At 37.0% G+C, this 19,184-nt stretch overlaps 1 protein-coding gene across 1 annotated transcript; it reads right to left on the bottom strand.

Annotated features, from left to right (window-relative positions):
* Window positions 1-1,260: 1,260 nt before the first annotated feature.
* On the bottom strand, window positions 1,261-13,725 carry LOC109993253 (rab11 family-interacting protein 2). The gene is made up of 6 exons (XM_020646153.3): window positions 13,532-13,725; window positions 12,281-12,869; window positions 8,717-9,117; window positions 7,807-8,149; window positions 6,662-6,734; window positions 1,261-4,563 (listed from the first exon to the last, which is right to left on the bottom strand). The coding sequence occupies exons 2-6, from the start codon at window positions 12,631-12,633 to the stop codon at window positions 4,339-4,341; spliced, it is 1,395 nt and encodes a 464-aa protein (XP_020501809.1). The 5' UTR covers window positions 12,634-12,869; window positions 13,532-13,725; the 3' UTR covers window positions 1,261-4,338.
* Between the last annotated feature and the right edge of the window lie 5,459 nt (window positions 13,726-19,184).

Genomic DNA, 19,184 nt, shown 5'->3' with positions numbered 1-19,184 from the left:
TAAAGTTATTGTGGACAGAATTACACTGCTGTAATTATAATTCAGCCTCTAGACCAGGCTTTCCCAACCTTGTGATCCCATGTGGGGTCGCATGAAATTCAAATGGGGTCGCCTGAAATTTGTATTTTTTTGATCAATAAAAAATATACTGTTTATTGAAATATAGTAAACAGGCTAATGTGGACCATAGCTAATGCAAAAACAAGAAACTTGAGTCCCTGTCTGTCTGTCATCCATTCTTCAAAATTGTCATTCCAGCCTTTTTCCTCTGTCCACAAAAATATACAACATGTGCTCTAAAATGATGTCTACTTGCTACACGGTAGAAAACGGATTACATGATCAAATGAATGTTTACAATAAGTTGTTTGTGTTTTGGATGTCTAGGTGTCACCGGTATTTTGGAATTCTAAGTGGGGTCAAGAGCCAAAATAGGATGGGAAAGATTGCTCTACTCTAGTGTTTCCAGAGCCACAATAATAAAAAGTTGTATTCTTATAACCAAACATGGAGGTTTTAAATCTTTGTATATTAGCTTCATATGAACATTTAAAAGTGATGAGGGTTGATGAAAATGGAGACATAACAGTTAACAGTTGGTGGATGCAGAAGACTCCACATCATTTTTAAAATATCATTATTTAAAGTGTAACAGAATAAAAAATGTGATTTACAGAACATGGAACACCCATTTATAAAATATGGATTTATAACAAATGACTTCTAAACAAAAACTTGCACGTATAAACTGAAACAACAGAAGTGGATCAAGGGTTTCTTTGGCTCCTTTTTCTCAGTATCAAAATGTCCTGTTAGGCCTCAACAATGTTGCTGCATTAAAATCAACTCGTATGTTTAATTGGTCTGGCTCATGTGCGTGAGCTTTCATAAAATTCTATAAACTGAATGAAGCTTTGCTCACTGGTGAAATATTTTATAAACACAGTCATCATTTCCTCCAAACTGTGTGCGCCACATTACAAGCACCGTCAGGGGATTTAGCGAGAGCTTAAGTCTTAGTGTCTGGCATCTGTATGTGGCCTATGGCAAGTAGAATCATATTATCAGTAGAAGACTTAAAGACTGTCAGAGCAAGGTTGTGAGATCCGAGTCGAGCTTTATGTCATCTGCATCAAAAGGTTCAATGCATGCTTCATCAATATGGAAGAAAAAAAAACCTCTATATTTGCACTATTGTATAGCTGAGGGCAGAATTTAACTTAGAAACCTTGAAACAAATATTTATGCATGTGCAAGAAATGTATTGATAGGACTTTATTGTTAAAGTCTGAACAGTCAATTTATAAAGACTTAATTTGAACAGGCAATGGACAAATCTGATTCAAAATTTGGCCTCTTAGCATTCACAGTACCTTGGAAAATAAAACACTGGTATGAGGAACTATGGTAATGATGCATGGCGTTTTTGCAATGTACTCTTTGCACTGTTGAGCTACAAGATAATTTGAAAAGGTTTTTCATTAAAAACTTTGTGCAAGAGAGACATTTACCAAAGCATAAAGCAAATAGAACAATCAAGCTAAATGTAAAAATGACCGAAGCAATCTATTCATTCAATAAACCACTTGTATATTTAATTTGAACTAGACCTTTAATTTTCATTATTTTACCATCCAAAAGTAGCAAAATGGCTAAAGACAACATTGTAAATCACCTGTTCTACACTGTGGGTCAGTATTAGTCATAGCTGAAGAATATAACCAACGCTATTAGGGTTAGTAATCAACGTGTGTTTGGCTAGGTAGAGAACAAAAGGAAAACAGAAAAAGTTTGCATCACACAATTATATCCCAGCCATCGAATGTCTGTATAGCTTAAATGATTTTTACACTTCATGTTTATTTTATTTGATAATCAAACTTTATTACCAACTTTGAAATTTATTGTAACTTAACTCTAACTTTGCCTGAAACTCAGACAGAATCCCCAGGAAGCACATTTCAAACATTTTACAGCAGAAAAAAAATGTGGAAAAAGTCAAAAGGTGAAGTAATATTACAAAGTGACTGTACAGTATGTACAGTGGAAGTAATCAGAGCCTCAGGTCCATGATGAACATCTAGCTAATTACCAAAACAGACTAATTAAAGCTATGAACAAAGCCTGTAACATGAAGAGTGTACACTTCAGAAAATGTAGGAAGGCAATTGTAGAGAAGATTTTCTGTAATGGAAAACAGATTTGTGTCAACATAAACTTCCTAATTAGTATCATCATAATACTCATCATTCTTTCACTGATTTAAACATTTTGGCTTTACAAATTATGTGCAGACCAAAAAACATTCTTCCAATACAAAAAAAAAACAAGAAACAAATCCAAACATCTCTGTCATGTCAACAGAAATCAGTAGTGAAAATGTCCCAAGCTTGATTTATCTCTTTGGAAACATCGAATACTTTAAAGGCAAGCAAGGTTCATTGGCCTTGTTAGTGTTCTGTACATCATTACAGGTTTCAGAGTTACATATTTCAAAGCCAACAAGAGTACATTCAGTATCAAGAGATTTTGGCTTCAAGTCCAAAAAGAGATCACAATCTTTAAGACCAAATAAGTTAAACAGCAGCAGAAACAACAAGTGCATAACTAGATGTGTTCTCAGTGGTGTTGCTCTCATGAAATAATTCAAAAGTGTTTTTGACTGTTGACATTCCATAAATACAGTGTGTTGTGTTGTAGCTGTGGTTTGGTATTATACAAGTATTATACAGTGACATATAAAATGCTTTGAAGTGATTGTCATGATAAAGACATGAATATGTCATTCAAACTGTGTGCAACTTAAGGGCTGTTACCATGGAAACATAAAGCATGTTTAACACTATACATGAACCTACTTTCCATTCAATGGGAATAAACAATTGCAAATGTAAACCTAAACATAGGCAGGTGATGATACTATTGTTGAACATCTAGCACAATCACAAGTAGGTGAAACAATCTTTGGCTATTTTGAAGCCTTGATACTGTAAGTTGTCATTTAGTTCATTTTAGTACCAGCAGTGCAAAATAACTGCTATCCCTGTAGCAGTGCGACATTAGTTCAGCGGAAAGTAATACATTATCAAAACTAAGAAGCCCTGTGTAACATGGAAACAACTTCTGTAGTCGTGACATTGGCATCAAAGATGAGAGGACACATGAGATGAGAGAAAACACTGATATGAGGAACGTAAAGCTTCCGTTATAGGCGGACAAACGCTCTCTTGTAAGCCCAATGAGTTATTGGCTGTTTACCTTAAATGATAAGGAAACAATTATTATTAGTACTCAGTGACCTTCATGGAACAATCATATCTTATATGAATGTTAAATTATAATACAAAAAGAGGCACAGTACATCATTCATTTGACTTTGAGGGCAAACTATGCTGATGAAAATAACATCATGTTTTTACTTCTACAAAGTGCAGAGGAACAGGGTGGGATTAATGGGATACTGGATCCTTTTCACCAGAAAGTACCCGGCATATACAGAAAAATAATGTTCATGTGTCAATGAGCACTGAAACTATAAATTAAGACTGTTGAATGGTATAAATGCTTTTGAATCAATGAAGACCGTAACAAAAAAACTCTTTTCAGTACAATCAAATCAAAAGTAATTGATTAATCAAAATGTAAACAAGAACAAGTAATGATTTCACTTAAAAGTTTGTAAAAAATGTCCACCTTCAGTTAGACCCATGGAAACTCGATGATAGTCATGCAAAGTAAAAAAGAATGAAAGTCAGTAACTTATAAAAGGAATGTTTGCGCTTTGAAAGTATCACCATGAATCATGGAGGCTATGAAGTAAGAATGAGGAGTTCATCCACATCTGTAGCCTCTGTTAGATGTATTTCATAGTTTAGGTCACAAGTTGAAGTCTACACACATTAAAACAGCTTTATCGAATCACCTGCTTGACCGTTTATTAACTCCAGAAACTGGTTAATAGAAGTTTGGCTCTACTGCACCTGAAGAAATTCTGGACAGATGAAGCTGTAACATTATAGCTAAAACCCAATCTAGTCAGAAATATGTGACCACAGATGACTTTCTCTCATCTTGTTTTAGTACCTAAAAGACACCCAACAATTATCCTAAAACAAAGAGGAATTATTGTATTGACTTTGCCTAACTAAGGGGGCAAAATAAATGTCATGAACTAGAATAATCAAAACTTAAAAATCTACATATATTGAAAATATTCTGAAGCAAAGACATAAATTAATAATAAATTTGGCTTTCATTAAATCAGATATTTTCCTGTGTTTTTTTTAAACACATGATACTGATACATGAGCCACAAATACACCTTCATGTCTCTTCTATTTACTTTTTAGAAAGTTTACCGGCCTTCTTTTTTGGCTCATAGGGCGTCCGTAGAATGCTTGGGGTCTCCTCCATGACACGCACAAGAAGGTTATCGATGTAGTCTTCCAGCTCCCTGATGTGGGCGTCTTTCTTTTTAACCACTTCTTTCTGTTTGATGAGTTCCTGGACAACTTCCTGAAAGGTTAAGTTGCTGTAGGCAGCTACACTTTCCTTTGTTGCCTCCTGAAATTACAAAACAAGTAAACGCTCAAATTAACAAGATTAACAGCATTACATGAGGTCATCATTCTTTATCACCACATCCTGCATGGATGTTTTTCTGCAAAAGTAGAATGAAGTGGTTGAAATATGAAGAAAGAAAAGCATCTGATAACAGATGAAATTGTAAAGATAACCTTCAGGTTCATTCACAATGTAACAGAAAAAACACACTAATTAGTTATGTCTGCCTGATGTGACATAAACTGCCATGTGTTTATCTCTTCTTCTGGTGTGCTTATAAAGGCTAATTGAGAGTTCTTAGATGAGACTTCTCTATTTAGCACTGTCATATCAATGAATTCAACAGCAGATGTTATGATCTAATACTGGTTACAGTGTTTATACAAGCCAAGAGCAGTTAAGCTGCTTTAATAAAACACTGCTTTTGACACTACAGCAAGCCACTAATATCCTTTCAAAGTTGTTTTCTATTTTATTTTGTTTCAAGCATCGTGAAGCACAGTATGACCAGAGAGGGCTCAAACAAAAACTATATCTCGCCTTCAAGAACTAAATAATTAAGATTTCCCAAAAACTGAATCTTTGTTTTGAGGGGGAAATGCCAGACAGTATATTTTTGCAATTAAAGGTCAAGGTAATGTTATCAGAAAGAGGATGCAACCTAGGCCCAGCTCTGGTCTTTTAGGTCAACCTTTTTGGCCAAAGCAGTGTGGTATGTGCAGATCATATTGCATGGGTAGAGAGGAGTGGTAATAGTTTTTAATGAGGGACCACTTTATCGCTTCAGCGCTGGGCATCCTCCCCTGAACGGATAGAGCAGCAAAGCCTTCACCCTGTTTAAAATACCTCGTTTATCAGCTCCCACTCCCATGCACCATTCAAGCCACTACTGCTGGGAAAAGACAATACAGGGAGACATGGAGCGTGACTGCTTACTAGTTATCTTATCACTTCTAACAGCATAAAGGCTTCTGTGGGTAACAGACAAAAATGTAATATTTGCCACTAAGATTAAATGTCCAATGTAAGACGGCTTTCAGGAACAGCCCATTCTGAACACACAAACACAACAACGGTAGGTGATGTAGTTTCACAAACAAGCATGTGTACATGAACATGTACAAGCCTGCTTTGCTTCTCATATACACACACAGACAAAGTATAATGTATGTTGACAAAGGCCTGGAAATGACCACGAATTGGCAAAGTAATGATGACCGTTTTTCTGCGATCAGTAGTGAGGAGAAGATAAGGTGCACACTTGGCATTCTCCAGTTATGTCATTACAGTTTCTAATGAGCTCAGCTCTGAGAATCTAAAAGCTCAGTCCTTTGAAATCTCTCCCAGCCCTCCCTCCCTTGTGTGTGAGTGTGTGTGTGTGTGTGTGTGTGTGTGTGTGTGCTAATTAGGGCCCTGAAACGAAGGAAACGGGAACTTCAGCATACAAGGGGGGCGAATGTGGATATCAAAAGCCCTCAACACCCACTGAAAAAGGTGAGGAAAGCCATTATCAGAATTCTCCCTCTCATTTAGGTGTCACTTAGGTTATAAAGTGCACCCACAACTCCCTCATGAAAAGCAGTTCTGCTGTGTAATAATCAGCAAATATTAGCTTTCCTTAAAAAAAGGAAAACACAAGAAAAAAACCCTTCAAGGGTAAAATGCCATGTTCAAATAGTGTTTTAATCATTATGAATAATAACACACTAAATCTATATCCCCTTTCTTAACCAAACCAGTCAGGTAGTAAATCAGTCAGAAACACTACAAGGGCTGACCTCACAGACCAAACTTTCACACCCCTTCAAATTAAAATCAGCTCAGGCATGATGACCGATATGTCCAATTAGGTGAATAACACTTCTGAATATTCAGAGCCTCAGAGATCACCAGCTGCTACGTCAAATTAAACAAAGAGTTCCCAATTAAAATATGCATGACACTACACAAGAAGTAATGACACAAGTGTCACTTCTACAGCTGAAATAATGTCTCCTCTTTTACCTTTTCAATCACTGTCAATAAAACTGGCAACAAGGAACACTATCCACTGAATAATCATGTGCTTTAACAATGAGGGTTGAGCTGTCACTCTTACTTTTTTCTTGCCATTGATGTCCTTCTTTTTGTGGCCAAAGAAAATGTCTTCATTTCTTGTTGACTTTTTATCACTGTAACAAAACAGACAAAAACAGAAAACACATTACAGCCTTGCAGTTAATGTTTTGTGCATAATAATCCCATTCTTAAAATACAAATGCTTAAAGTGTCCCCTAAGTTCTGTAACTTTTTCAGTTATCCATCAAGTACTAAAACATAAAACACAGCAAACATGCTTGTGAATAACTAAATGAATAAATAATAAACCTTAAACAATCTTTTGAACCATTATTCAAATGACCACTGAGCTACCGTGTGACAAAGACGGCAGTAAAGATGATGGATTAGTACCTTCAAAGATAAGTGATTAATTGGGTGGTCTATCTGTGCAGAGGATCTCATTACTATAGCTCAGAGGGCTCTGTTATCAAGCCCAGGCGCTTCAAAGAGCCACTAATGACACCACTTCCACTCAGTTAAACCAGAAAATCACCACTGAGCACACCAACACTTTATGTAACACTAAATATATGGAACACGCCCCCTTGAAATGTTTAAACTGCAAAAACGTATTCAAAAAACTGCTTGTGCTTTATCCAGTATCCTATACGACAGTTGTTTTTATAAGTGAAGCAAGATCACCTGCTGCACAGGAGCTGATTGCAGATTTTTACCATGTGGAATGATGTTACATTTTAAGAATGGGAAGTGAAGATTTCATTTGAACATAATATTAGTAAGCTAGCCATGCTCCTTAGTCGCACACATATTGCAAAATACCAAAAAAAAAATTGAAGCAGTTAATAATGTGAAACTACACAACTAAACTAAGATAAAAGATTGTATTTGTTAAATTGTTTTCTGTAAGTGAAGCTTTAATACTGTATTGTAATGTAATGTATATCCCTTTCTGTATCCACTAGGGGTAATAATGGAAACATGCTGCTAACTGATGGATAGACTGTTTAATAGGTCACGAGGCAGACAGCCACAAAGACACCTTAATAAAGATGAATGATAGTACAAAACTGTCCTCATAGTGAGACTTTAAAGAGTAAATGATGGTGTGAAAGCATGTATGTGAGATGAAGCAGCATGCAGGTTTTACTTTGATATACTGTACACTAACACATCAGGGAATACCTGGATTTGTAGTTGGAAGTGAACGGGTTAGTGTCAGTTTGCGAGTCTCCACTAAAGGGGTTGGGAGTACGCAGATCTCCAGAGCTGCCCGAATGCCCCCCATTGGTCTTGCGACCTTCCTTCTTTCCAGTCACACGTTCCAGTAGGCTGACCTTCTCCTTTTTCTCCTTCCGATCTGCCCGGTCCCACAGCTGCCCGTGCTCTCCCTCGAATGGATTGCGGTTACGTGGGAGCGTGGCATACTTCTGTGGCAGGGTGTCACTGATATCAGTGAAAGGGTCACTGTGCCCCTCGCTATCCTGGTAGCCTGGCACCTCACTCTGTGAACGCCTGTGAGGACCGCCTATGATCCCAGGAAGACAAACCATGAGCATCAATATTAGTATTAGGTCATAAATCATTGAAAATTAACATCATTATTTACTTTTAATCAAGAGTTACATTTGACTTGTGAACTTTGTTGTAGCCCTATGCTGTTGTTACTGTGAAAATTGTAGCTAGAGTTTTCCTTGGTTAAAGCCACAATAACGCCAAGAACAGGCAAGGAAGGATGGTTGGCTTGGAAAATTCCGGTTTCATCGATATGATTAACCTTGTGTGTCCATTGCTCATTAAGAGAAGGGTGACAACTGAAACGTATTTGTTGCAAAATGCAACACAATATTCTCGTGTTTGAGACCGAGGCCTTTTATCGCTGAACATGAACATGAATGGTGACGTAGCAAAGACTTGCTGATCACCAGAGGAATCACTCGGTAAAATTATATAATTGATGTTCCAAAAAAGACAAACCATTCAAGTCCCTGAAGACACGTGCCAAACAGCAAGAAGAGCTCCGCTTTGAAATCTTCCAAAACTGAATCAATTTAACTAAAGAAACATCTAAATAATAAAATCTTTTGGTTCTCACCAGTCTCTTCAATGGAGTTCATGGAGTCCAGTTTTGGTCGAAAGTGGGTTCCGATGAGATCTGACATGGAATGGGCTGCAGAGAGTTTATGGGTCCCAGCCAATAGTGGCCTCTTGACCTTTGCTTCAGGTTGAGGCTGTGGTTCAACGGACGGGCGGTTAGGCTCTGAGTCACACATGGCAGAGCGCGGCAGTATGGCTGAAGATGTGTCGCTGAAGCCACTGTCATGTTTGCGACCCTTCATTTTGACCTTAAGTTTGGAAAAAGGTGAGCGGGGCTTTTCTTTCATAGAGAGGTCAAACATGCTGGCTGTCATGTTGTTCCTCATGAACTGGATGCTGACTTGGATACGACCTCGTTCTTTCCTCTTCTTCCCTGGCTTGGACTCTATGGAATACCAGCTAAAACAGAAGAAGGGGAATAGAGGAAACAGAATGAAGTTAATTACATGTTCATCATTATTCATGAAAATAGGTATACAATGACAGCATGCACTAATGGTCCTTACACTACCAAACATATAGCCACTTACATTCTGATGAGCACTGCCTACTTATTTGTGGCCATCACAAGAAAGGCTAGTTAGAGCCCACGTATCCAAAGCTCCACACAAATGCAGGCGCTTAAATCATTTGGCCCAAGTGCATATGAAGTTGGTCATTTAGAGGAGAAACATAAACATTATTCTCTGTAAACTAAGGACCACCAATAATAAGGACCACTCCAAACTTTATTTTGGAATTCTATTTGTTTAAACTCTTAGCTTTTTTCGACTGGAAGTAATGGGATTTATGTTTTCACTCTGTGGCATTTGCACAAATCTGGCCTTTGTTCAGATATCCAATGACAAGCAATTGGGAATTTGCAAAGCCAGTTCACAGGGAAACCCAAGAGTTCATACATGCTAATGAGACGTATCCTCTGTGTTACAGGGCTTATAACAATGTCCTTTCGGAAACCAGCGTCAGTATTTAACAACGGCCAGTTGATGTATTCTGTCGACGACTGATACTATAAATATTGTTGGTATATTTCAAACTAGGGTAACACCATTTATCATTGCATCATTTTTGTTGTAGAAGACATGGACATCTTCAGACGCCTCTACATTATTTCTATAAGATTTATTAATTATTTTTTTTCAAATGCTGGTTGTTTTGTTTATAATTCTTGACGTTGAGAACTAGCTGTCACTGTACACTAACTGTGTACAGTGACTGGGTTGTGTTCTTTTTCTCTCCAAATATGAACATAAAAGTGGAGAAGAGAAACATCAGCAGTGATTTTAGCCACATGGACAAACAAAGTCACCTTAGCTTCTACCTCTGTATTCACTTTAATTCAGGAGGAAAAATACACAGAATCAGTGCAGTGGGAATAAACACCTGCTGTGGGGGGGGGGGGCATAGACATTGTCTGCATAGAATGGCTCCATAGCCACAGTGGTATATCAGGAGTTATAATGTTATTAAACAAGGGCTAAACCCTGGACCTCCTTTCCAGGATGGGAGCTGTGACGTTTCTTGTTACACTACATACAACTTGAGGTGCCGCATGGCGCTATACATTGACTGTTTCTGTAAACTAATCTGACAGAAAAATTCTGTGCATTCCTGCAAAGACTCAAAGCAAAAACTCACAAGATGGTCCAATAATTATTTAAAATCTTACAATGTGTTTAAGGAACCCTTGAATTGACATGAAATCAATGCATATACAAAAATGTACAGTATATGTTTGCATACAATGACTGGTATTTCTTTCTGGATTTCAATAGAGATTTATTATATCGCTTGAATTCCAGCATGAAAATCAGTAATCAGTTAAATCCAGGGAAACTGTTGGTATTGGCTTTTTAACAACTGCAGCTGTTGAATGATATTTTGAACAGTCAGGAGCCCAGTCAGGGAGCCCAGTCATGAATGGCTGGGCTGGGTCTGATTCCCAGGCTGCGCACTGTGCTCAGTCTGATCAGCAGCCACAGTGTACCACTGCTGCGGGGCCAGGACTGCACCTCACGTGTGTTTCAAGGCCAAGATAAACCTCCCTGTGCTTGGAACCACAATCCTCCCATTTGGGCCTAGACTGCTGGGAAACTCCTCACAATCAACAAACACAGGTGTGCGATAATTATGGGCTGCCTCTCAGATATCAAGGTGGGCTTTTCTCCTCAATATGTCAGCTCAAAAACATAGCGGATGGGCAGCCGTGAACACAGACCCACTGTGGAGTGTGGATAAACTATCAAGGGTCCAAGCATCACTGTCAAGTATGCCTGCAGTGTGGGATTGGGCCAACAAGCAATGAGAGCATATACATTACAAAACCTGCTAAAAAAAAAAGTGCAACCATTAAGGTATATCACCAGAAAGAAAACAAATAATTATAACTTTTTGCTATTCTTTTAACTAATAGGCAAATATAAAGTTCACTAATGTGTTTCAATGGGCTAATCAACAAAAGATTAATCTTGGCTGTGAAGAAAGAACCCACAGCTTGAATGAAACACGTGGAACTAGTTACCTCTGCACACACCAGGCCATTAATTCATTTGTGATTTTCAACCCCTCCTTTGAAAACAATTGGATGTATAAGAGTGACTAACAGGAGTGACATGTTCGGCCAGCTCCACTAGTTTTAATTTGTCCAACTTCTGCTCCTGCATGTCAGTGATCAAGCCATAAACAAGCCCTCAACAAAACAGACCATTTCATTGTTCAGCTTCAAAAATAGAAGGTCAATGTGGTGGACAAGTTCAACCAATCTGTGGTCACTGACTGAACATGAATGAAAAGCCTTATTGTTAACAGTTTGTTTAAATCTGAAGAAGAACAATCTGTTAAAAATAGTTCACCCTGACTATTCTTCATGTGAAAAAGGATACATCTAATAAAATGTATTTCTTAAGCAAGTTCAAAACATTATGGAAGAAAAACACAATGACACTTAAATGATGCAGTGCAAATGAGTTATTTCATGAACCTATTTGAGAACAAAAAAACAACACAAAAAAACATACCGGTTAATACTACAATATTATCATGTGAAAAATAAAGAGGTTATAACACATGAATAACAATAACAAATTTAGCTCATGCTGTAATCCATTTAGGACTAGTTAAAATATTTCCCACGTCCTCTTAAAAGTCCTTTTCTTCACAAATGGCAAATTAGAGCGACTGTGAGCTTGAGTTGCAAAGTATGTGGGTGCTTTAAAAGTGTAAAAGAGGTCATATAATATATATGTTATGGTGAAGACTTAAATCTAAATACAAGATTCAAACCAGCAAACTCAATTTAGTGGCATTTAAAGACAATCGTAACATCTAAGTCAAATTTTAGCTTATCAAATACATAATGGCTTAAATTATGTTCTAGTTTTGATTGGTGTTTACACTATTTTGAGGAATGTAACTACAAAAGAATAATAAAAAAAACTAATCAATACTTTCTCTTAAAAAGTATAAACTTTGCTGGCCTTTCAGGAAATTAAATCTATAGCTTTGTTGTGATTAGCAAAATATTTTTTTAAATCAATAACTTAACTGAGTGTGTGATACTTACTCAGTTTTCTTTCTCTCCTTATTATCAAAGATTTCATTAAGGTTGATGGACCTCTGACCCAGAAACTTGTCCATCCCAACCAAGGACCGATGCATTACTATCAGGCAAAGTTCATATACTTCTGGGTTGCCCTCCAAAAGTAAACCAGGTAATTCAAAGGAGGCTTCTTCTCTCCAGACAGGGTTAAGTGTCTTCTCTGCCACTGAAGTGGAGTACTTTTCTTTGCCCAGTTGGATGATAGTGTAGGCATCATTGGTGCCATTTTTCCCCTTGGGCTGTAGACCTGTTGCTTGAAGTACAGTGGCTTGGACATGGGTTGGAAACCACTTTTGAGACTGCTCTCCCAGCGACATTGTCAGCGATGGTTAATTAGAAGCCATTCAAAACAAACTAGATGATAATTTATGTAGTCTGCTTTTAAGGTGTCATGTGCTAATGGCAACAAACATAATTTACTGTTGTTTGTTGTCAATGTCCTTATGGTTAATAAGCCTACAGTGACAATCATTACAAGCAATGACAAGTCTGACAAGCTAAGCCAGCCTCATCTTCTGTCAAATCACTGATGTCCAAGCCACTGGTGAGTCATCTGAAAAGGAGGAAGGAGACAAAACAGCATCATTGTATTTTCCCAGAACTGTCTAAGTATATCATTCAGGCAGTTCCTTGTAAAGGCACACCTTGTAATTTTACAGATAACACAAAAAAGGACAAACATATGAGAGTGTTTTGTGGTATTTTGTACAGTCTGTAAAACATGTAAAACTGTTAGCAAGCTGAAGTATAAAACCTGAATTTGCTTATCTCAAATGGCACTTTTGGGAGTAGGTCAGTGTGATTTAAGTAAAATGATTTTTCTGTCACAGTTCCCCTCCCATGAGAGGCTCCAGGATTGAACAAAAGAAAATTCTTCTCATAAGTCTCTTCATTATTTTCTCATCTTACAGAGTGATTGGGTTTTTACAGCAAAGTTCTTCAGTTCATCGTAGGACAGATACACGTGAATTATTTTAGTCGATGGAATTATTCTGAGAATATCTCCACAGGTTTGTCACTACGAACATTGTTGTTATTTAATCGACTATCATGGTCTAGTCATTAATTAACTGTACACACTAGATAAAAAAATAAATCAGTTTTAAAGCATTGTCGTTGTTGGTCGGTTCTTTAGGCTTTAGGGATAACGTTAGCTACAGGCGGCTATGGAAGGACCTAGCAAGCACACAAAGCATCTCATACACAGCTGCTTACCTCGGTGTCATTTTCAGCAACAGTAGAAGAACATTCAGCACTTCAGCTAATCACACACAGGCTCCGGAATACATTACTGTCATGGTTTCAGGGGTAAATACCTGCTAGCGTTAGCTGTTAGCTGTTGTTGCTATCCATTGCTATTCATTACTGTCGGTCAGCCAACAGCGAGCTTTAATTCCATGACTGACGTCACTTCCTCCTCACCCTGGTGAAATAAAGCAAGAAAGGGGTCCCACGCGTCCAAGTGCTTTTAAATGTAGCCTAGAAAATAGAGCTTATTTATGATGATAAGAAATAAGAAAATAAAAAAAAGAATAATAATGATAGTAATGCTAAGTTAAATCCTGGTTGTATATATTCCCATACGTAGTTTTGATATTTTTGGTGCTTATTTACTTTGTATTTAATATTATATTATGTTTAGATTTGCTAATATTGTGTGTTTTGCTAATATTGTGTGTTTGGATAACCTGCTGCTGTAACGTCACAATTTCCCAGTTCGGGATCAATAAAGTAATTCTATTCTATTCTATTCTATTCTATTCTATTCTATGTAATTCACTTACAGGAACAGTTGTGGTTAGGGTTGTAGACTGCAAATATACAGGCAAATGAAGGATTAAAAATATTTTTTTCAGCAAACACACTCTCCTCTGCATGGGTGTGCGGGAAAGTGTGCACGTCTTGGGTTGGAGAGGGTTACTTTGGAGAGGTAAATCATACAAACATAGGAAATGCTTTTGTTCATGAGTGGGACAAGGAGGTGCAGATAAGGGGTTCACTTGAATGAACACAGACATGCTTGTCACCCCACTTGACAAGTGTGTCTTAACCAAACACACCTGCCTATGTTGGTTTTATCATTCTGCCACAACCAGTGCAGTATGTACACAACAGCGGCCTGAGGCACTGCCTGGGCAATCCATCAAACTGAGATTATTGTACTTATCTAGAGTACATCTCTGAATGAAATGCTCAGGCTTAGTAAAATATAAGGCTGTACAAAATTGTCTTTCAGATAGCATTTAATACATATGAGGATATCACTCTCATATTTTGCCTCAACTGTTAAATTACATGGACTTCTTCAGTTATTTTTTTATTAGGCCTACGTTTATTACTGTTTACGAAGCAAGACTTGCTATGGCTGTACCATATCATGTATATCACAATTTCAAATTATGTTAGCACATCATAAACCAATTCATTTACAAAGAAGGATCATGATTTTCTCAAACATTTTATTTTTTATCATTATATGATATATGCTATAAAGAAGAGAAACATTTATTCATTTATTTTTTTGAGCAAACTCATATGCCACAAAAATGGCTTTCATAGTTCAATTTAGAGCTATTAACTAATGGCATCAAAGTTTTCCATTTAAATACACATTAAATAACAAGTTAGAAAAATCCTCTCTTCTGATTCCAAACTGGGGCATATATCTCTATTTACAAGTGACAACTTTTTGCTGTTGTGTGTTGTGATTTATGGTCTGCTCGCAGATCAGTAGGCTCTGGAAACCCAAATGTTAACATGTTGACTGTTGTGCATTCCTGGAACAAATCTGTTAATCATTTTATCAATAATCAATCAATCAATCTTTATTTGTATAGTGTCAATTCATAACAAATGTAACACATAGAGACAAGACATTATATAAAAAAAGAGCAGGTCTAGAGCATTAGATTATTTACCCAACATTAATCCACCATGATCTCTGCTCTTGGCCACATAACTGTGAAAAACTGCTTTTCAATAGACAGATACTTAAAGTAGAACCTGACTCACTTATGACTATTTAGCTCTTTATTAATCTCAACATCTGCATCTGCATAAAGGTGACACTCACAATCCGATCTTATGGTCTTTCAACTCCAAATTCATTCTCATTTCTCAGGTTGCTGGTTCAAGTTTTGCCAATAAAAAGCCAATGAAAAGGCTACCTGCCCAGAATAAACTCAGGCAACACCGGAAGCCAAAGATATCAATTGATCTTTGCTTCCAGAAATTTTATCATATGACCAGATGATAGCCAATTGGTTCAAAGATTGGGGCATCGACAACGTTGTGAAAAAGTCTGAGACCAGATCAAATGTAAATTATTTTGTATTTTCATGTAAACTTTACATGAATTTACAAATAATTTTTAAGGATTCAGAAATATTTAACACCAGATGAAGATCTGATATGTTAAATGAAAATAAATATATTATATCCCGCTCAGTGTTTGGGTCAGCAATGAAATTAATCAAATTTGTGTCATTGACCCCACTTTACTTCTTTAAGGGTCAGATTTCCTTGTTTTGTCTAGTTCGCTGAGGAACACATTATAATGACACTCAAGTGGATTTAATCTTCTCATGACAGGCTCATTCAAGTAACCTAATTTACAACGAGTGTTCCCCCATCATCAATCTCAGAACCAATCGGCTTTGGTCTGACAGCTAGCAATAAAGGACATCAAGCCATGGCTTGCATTTCTATATGCTAGTTATGGTTTACAGTCAGGCTAGTAAATGGAGAAGCAGGAATCCAGAGTTAAGAGATGAAATCTGAGCAGACTATTAGCTGCAATGTAATGCAGATGTCTGTTTACAGATATTAATAAAAACGTAAATGTCAATTAAACCTAATTGGATAAAACAACGTGGACAATAAACAGAACCCAGAACATCTCCAACATCAAATGTGCAGAGGTGAATCTGTTATTAAATGTTGCCATGCTTTAAGTATCCAGATGTTTGCTCACTGACTCATTTGTGATAGGATATATGTTACCAAATGAAGTTTAAAATCAAATCAGTAAAAGTACTGTTGAAAGCAGGGTTTACCAGTCTCTGCAGACAAGTGGAAGCATATAATACATTTCTCAGTCAGAGAAACATTTGGGATATGATTAGAATGACTATAGCATTAAAGAACTATCGATGTGATGTCAACCCTGTGAATTTATGATTACAATTAAGTACTGAGAAACAGACATGCAGGCTGTGACAATTACTATTTTGTCACCAAGTAGATTTCCTTTGCATCCTTTAATGAGTTATTGAAAAAAGATTTTAAGTCAAATAACAACTTTTTTCTTTCCAAAATGTTATACATCCAAACATTGGGGTTGGGTTTAGGGATTTGATTATTTTCTCTCTTTTGTGGGATGGCACAAATGTTTGTCACACAGTATTCAATCTGTAACTTCTTCTGCTATACTTTAAATACTCAGAAGACAAGGGACACCATGTTGTGCATGTCTATTTCACTGTGCCATCAGTATCTTTTAAGGTTTTTAACCCTAACCATGGAAAATGCTTTGTGTTTATTCCTTTACTTTTTTTATTTTGTATTGGCGATGGAGTGACCAGAAACACATTTGTTTTTGTTTTTGGGATTTTCAAAGTTGTCACGATGTACATCTCCTGGTTACCTTAGAAATGTGTGATTTATCCTTTTCCATTGTTGCTCACATCCATTCTTGAATATTTGATGTTCTTGTGGTTAGCAGTGTCAGAAGAAACTGACTGAAAAAAGGACCAGAGGCTTGCAAAGGGGTCATGACTCCCTTCTTTAATTTGACAATAATTTAAACACTTTTATCACTTCCTTTGGGAACATAACACCACTGTTATATTCCTTTGTGGGATATAAAATGGACCTGTACCATTTTATTACTCTCCCCTAGTGGTAAATACATTTGTACTTTAAAAAGAATTATGATAAAGGGAAGTAACATAAGGACCCTGCTTGCATTGGAAGGGGAGAACGCTGAAGGTCATAAACTGTCCAACACTTAAGTGAACCTGCCTGCATGGTCTGATCCATATGTTGAACAATATCAGCTATGGCCCCTAACTGCTGCTATTCACCTTGTGCACATGGTTCTCGTTGAAGCCCCTTTCTTCAACACTAGATGGGTTGCATTACATTTATTAAACACTTTAAAAAATCTCTGGCTGCAAGGTTATCCATCTGTTAAGGACAGAGAATATATGAACGTCCATGAGTAAGAGAGGGGAGAGGGGAAACAGTTGTGATGTCAGAACTGGTCTTAATATGGTGCAGGTCTATGTTCTGGACACATGACTGATTTAAAAGGTACAGCTTTTAGCCAAGTGAACAGTTAGATCATAGATGAGTTTTAATAAAAAAAGGAGAAAAGGAACACAAATCAACTCTGCTTTTCTCTCAGGAATGTTTTTGTGCATGGCTTTGATATACAGCATAGGTGCAGATGTGAGACTGCAGCCTGATGAGCAAAGCGAAAAAGGCTGGGCCAATGCTCCCATGCTGCCTCCCTAAAGTCTTTCATTTCGTAACCCCAGAAATAGAGTTTCAGAAGAAAGAATGGCAACATCATCAATCCCACAATTTCTGAACTTTTTTTCCTTGAATGTCAATTATGAAATGTTTACAGCAGCACTATAACCGCTACCTACTGGTTATTTTGGAATAGAGGTGTCTTAAATCAAATCACTAAGTGTTTTTGGGGTCCAAACCAAACTCTTCAACTCTTTCTGTAGCTCTGAAAATTGATCAATAAGATAATCCATATAGTCTTATTTATGAAAACTGTACAGTTACAGTTAAACTGATTTACAGTTATAGTTGTCGGTGTTATTATTATCATTGTTATTACTATTATTATTATTATTGTTATTGTTATTGTTGTTGTTTTTATTTACAAATTGATAACTTGTATTCCAACTACAGCACCTGTCTGTTTCCACAGCCACCTACCTAAACTTATATTATGTTACATTCTAAAAAGCATCAAGGACTTTTTGATGAATGGCCTTTAATAATTGGATGATATGTGTATGGAAGCTTACCATGTGTTGTTAAAAGACACCTATTTATATAATCTTCTAATGAAAAACTGCCTTTCAATTAGTGCTTCCTTACATGGACAGTTTAATGTCAGCAGCACACTCTGAGGTCATGTTTAGCAAGGTAGAAGGAACAGGTGTCTGTCCTGAACCAGTTTAAAAAAAAAACTCTACCCAGGCCAAAGGAAGCAACCACATGTGTATGCCCTGCAGTCAGCCTCATACAGGATGAAATAATTTATCAGAACTGTTCAGAAGAGACATTGTGAGGCAAAGTTCAGAGGCATGCTAATGACAAGAACATGTTCCCCAGAAAAAGGAAAATGTCAGCTCTGAATGAATTGGGATTGGCAGAAAAGAGGTTAGGCCATTCAGACTCTTTATATCTTTGTATAATCCATGCAGAGGCCTCGCAAATGTCCAAAAGAAATTGGTGGTTTTGTTGCACATGGTGCATTCATTTTTTAGTCTCCTTTTGCATTGGTGGATTCCTTTGGTCCAGTTCTTCTACGGCGCAGCCTGTTGGATATACCAGAAAAACAATTTATGCTGCATATTTAGAATCCCTGTCATTGCTATTATGTAGTTCATAAATACAAATTATGGTCTACGATATTTTGTTGGACAATCATGCTAAAGACAGAAATTCTCATAGTCAAATGAATGCAGCTGCATTATACAGTGGAATGATTCAAAGTCATTTAAAGTAATGAATGTAGAACATGCTCTAAATGAGTCTCTCCAGATTACCATTTTGCTAAGACGGTGAAATGTATGGTGTTCCAGGAATTTACATTGCCAATAGGATATATGTGTATACTGTA

This window comes from Labrus bergylta, chromosome 10 (assembly GCF_963930695.1).
Source record: "Labrus bergylta chromosome 10, fLabBer1.1, whole genome shotgun sequence".
Classification (NCBI taxonomy): Eukaryota; Metazoa; Chordata; class Actinopteri; order Labriformes; family Labridae; genus Labrus; species Labrus bergylta.
Note: the sequence above shows the minus strand (reverse complement) of the source record. Positions and strands in the feature narration are given on the sequence as shown.

What these genes read in the sequence shown, in the direction of transcription:
- LOC109993253 (XM_020646153.3), bottom strand. Translation starts at nt 12,633, where the DNA reads ATGTCGCTGGGAGAGCAGTCTCAAAAGTGGTTTCCAACCCATGTCCAA. An exon ending in GAACTCCATTGAAGAGACTG is followed by an intron (nt 8,150 to 8,716) that starts GTGAGAACCAAA and finishes CTGGGATCATAG; the next exon opens with GCGGTCCTCACAGGCGTTCA. An exon ending in ACATCAATGGCAAGAAAAAA is followed by an intron (nt 4,564 to 6,661) that starts GTAAGAGTGACA and finishes TTGTAATTTCAG; the next exon opens with GAGGCAACAAAGGAAAGTGT.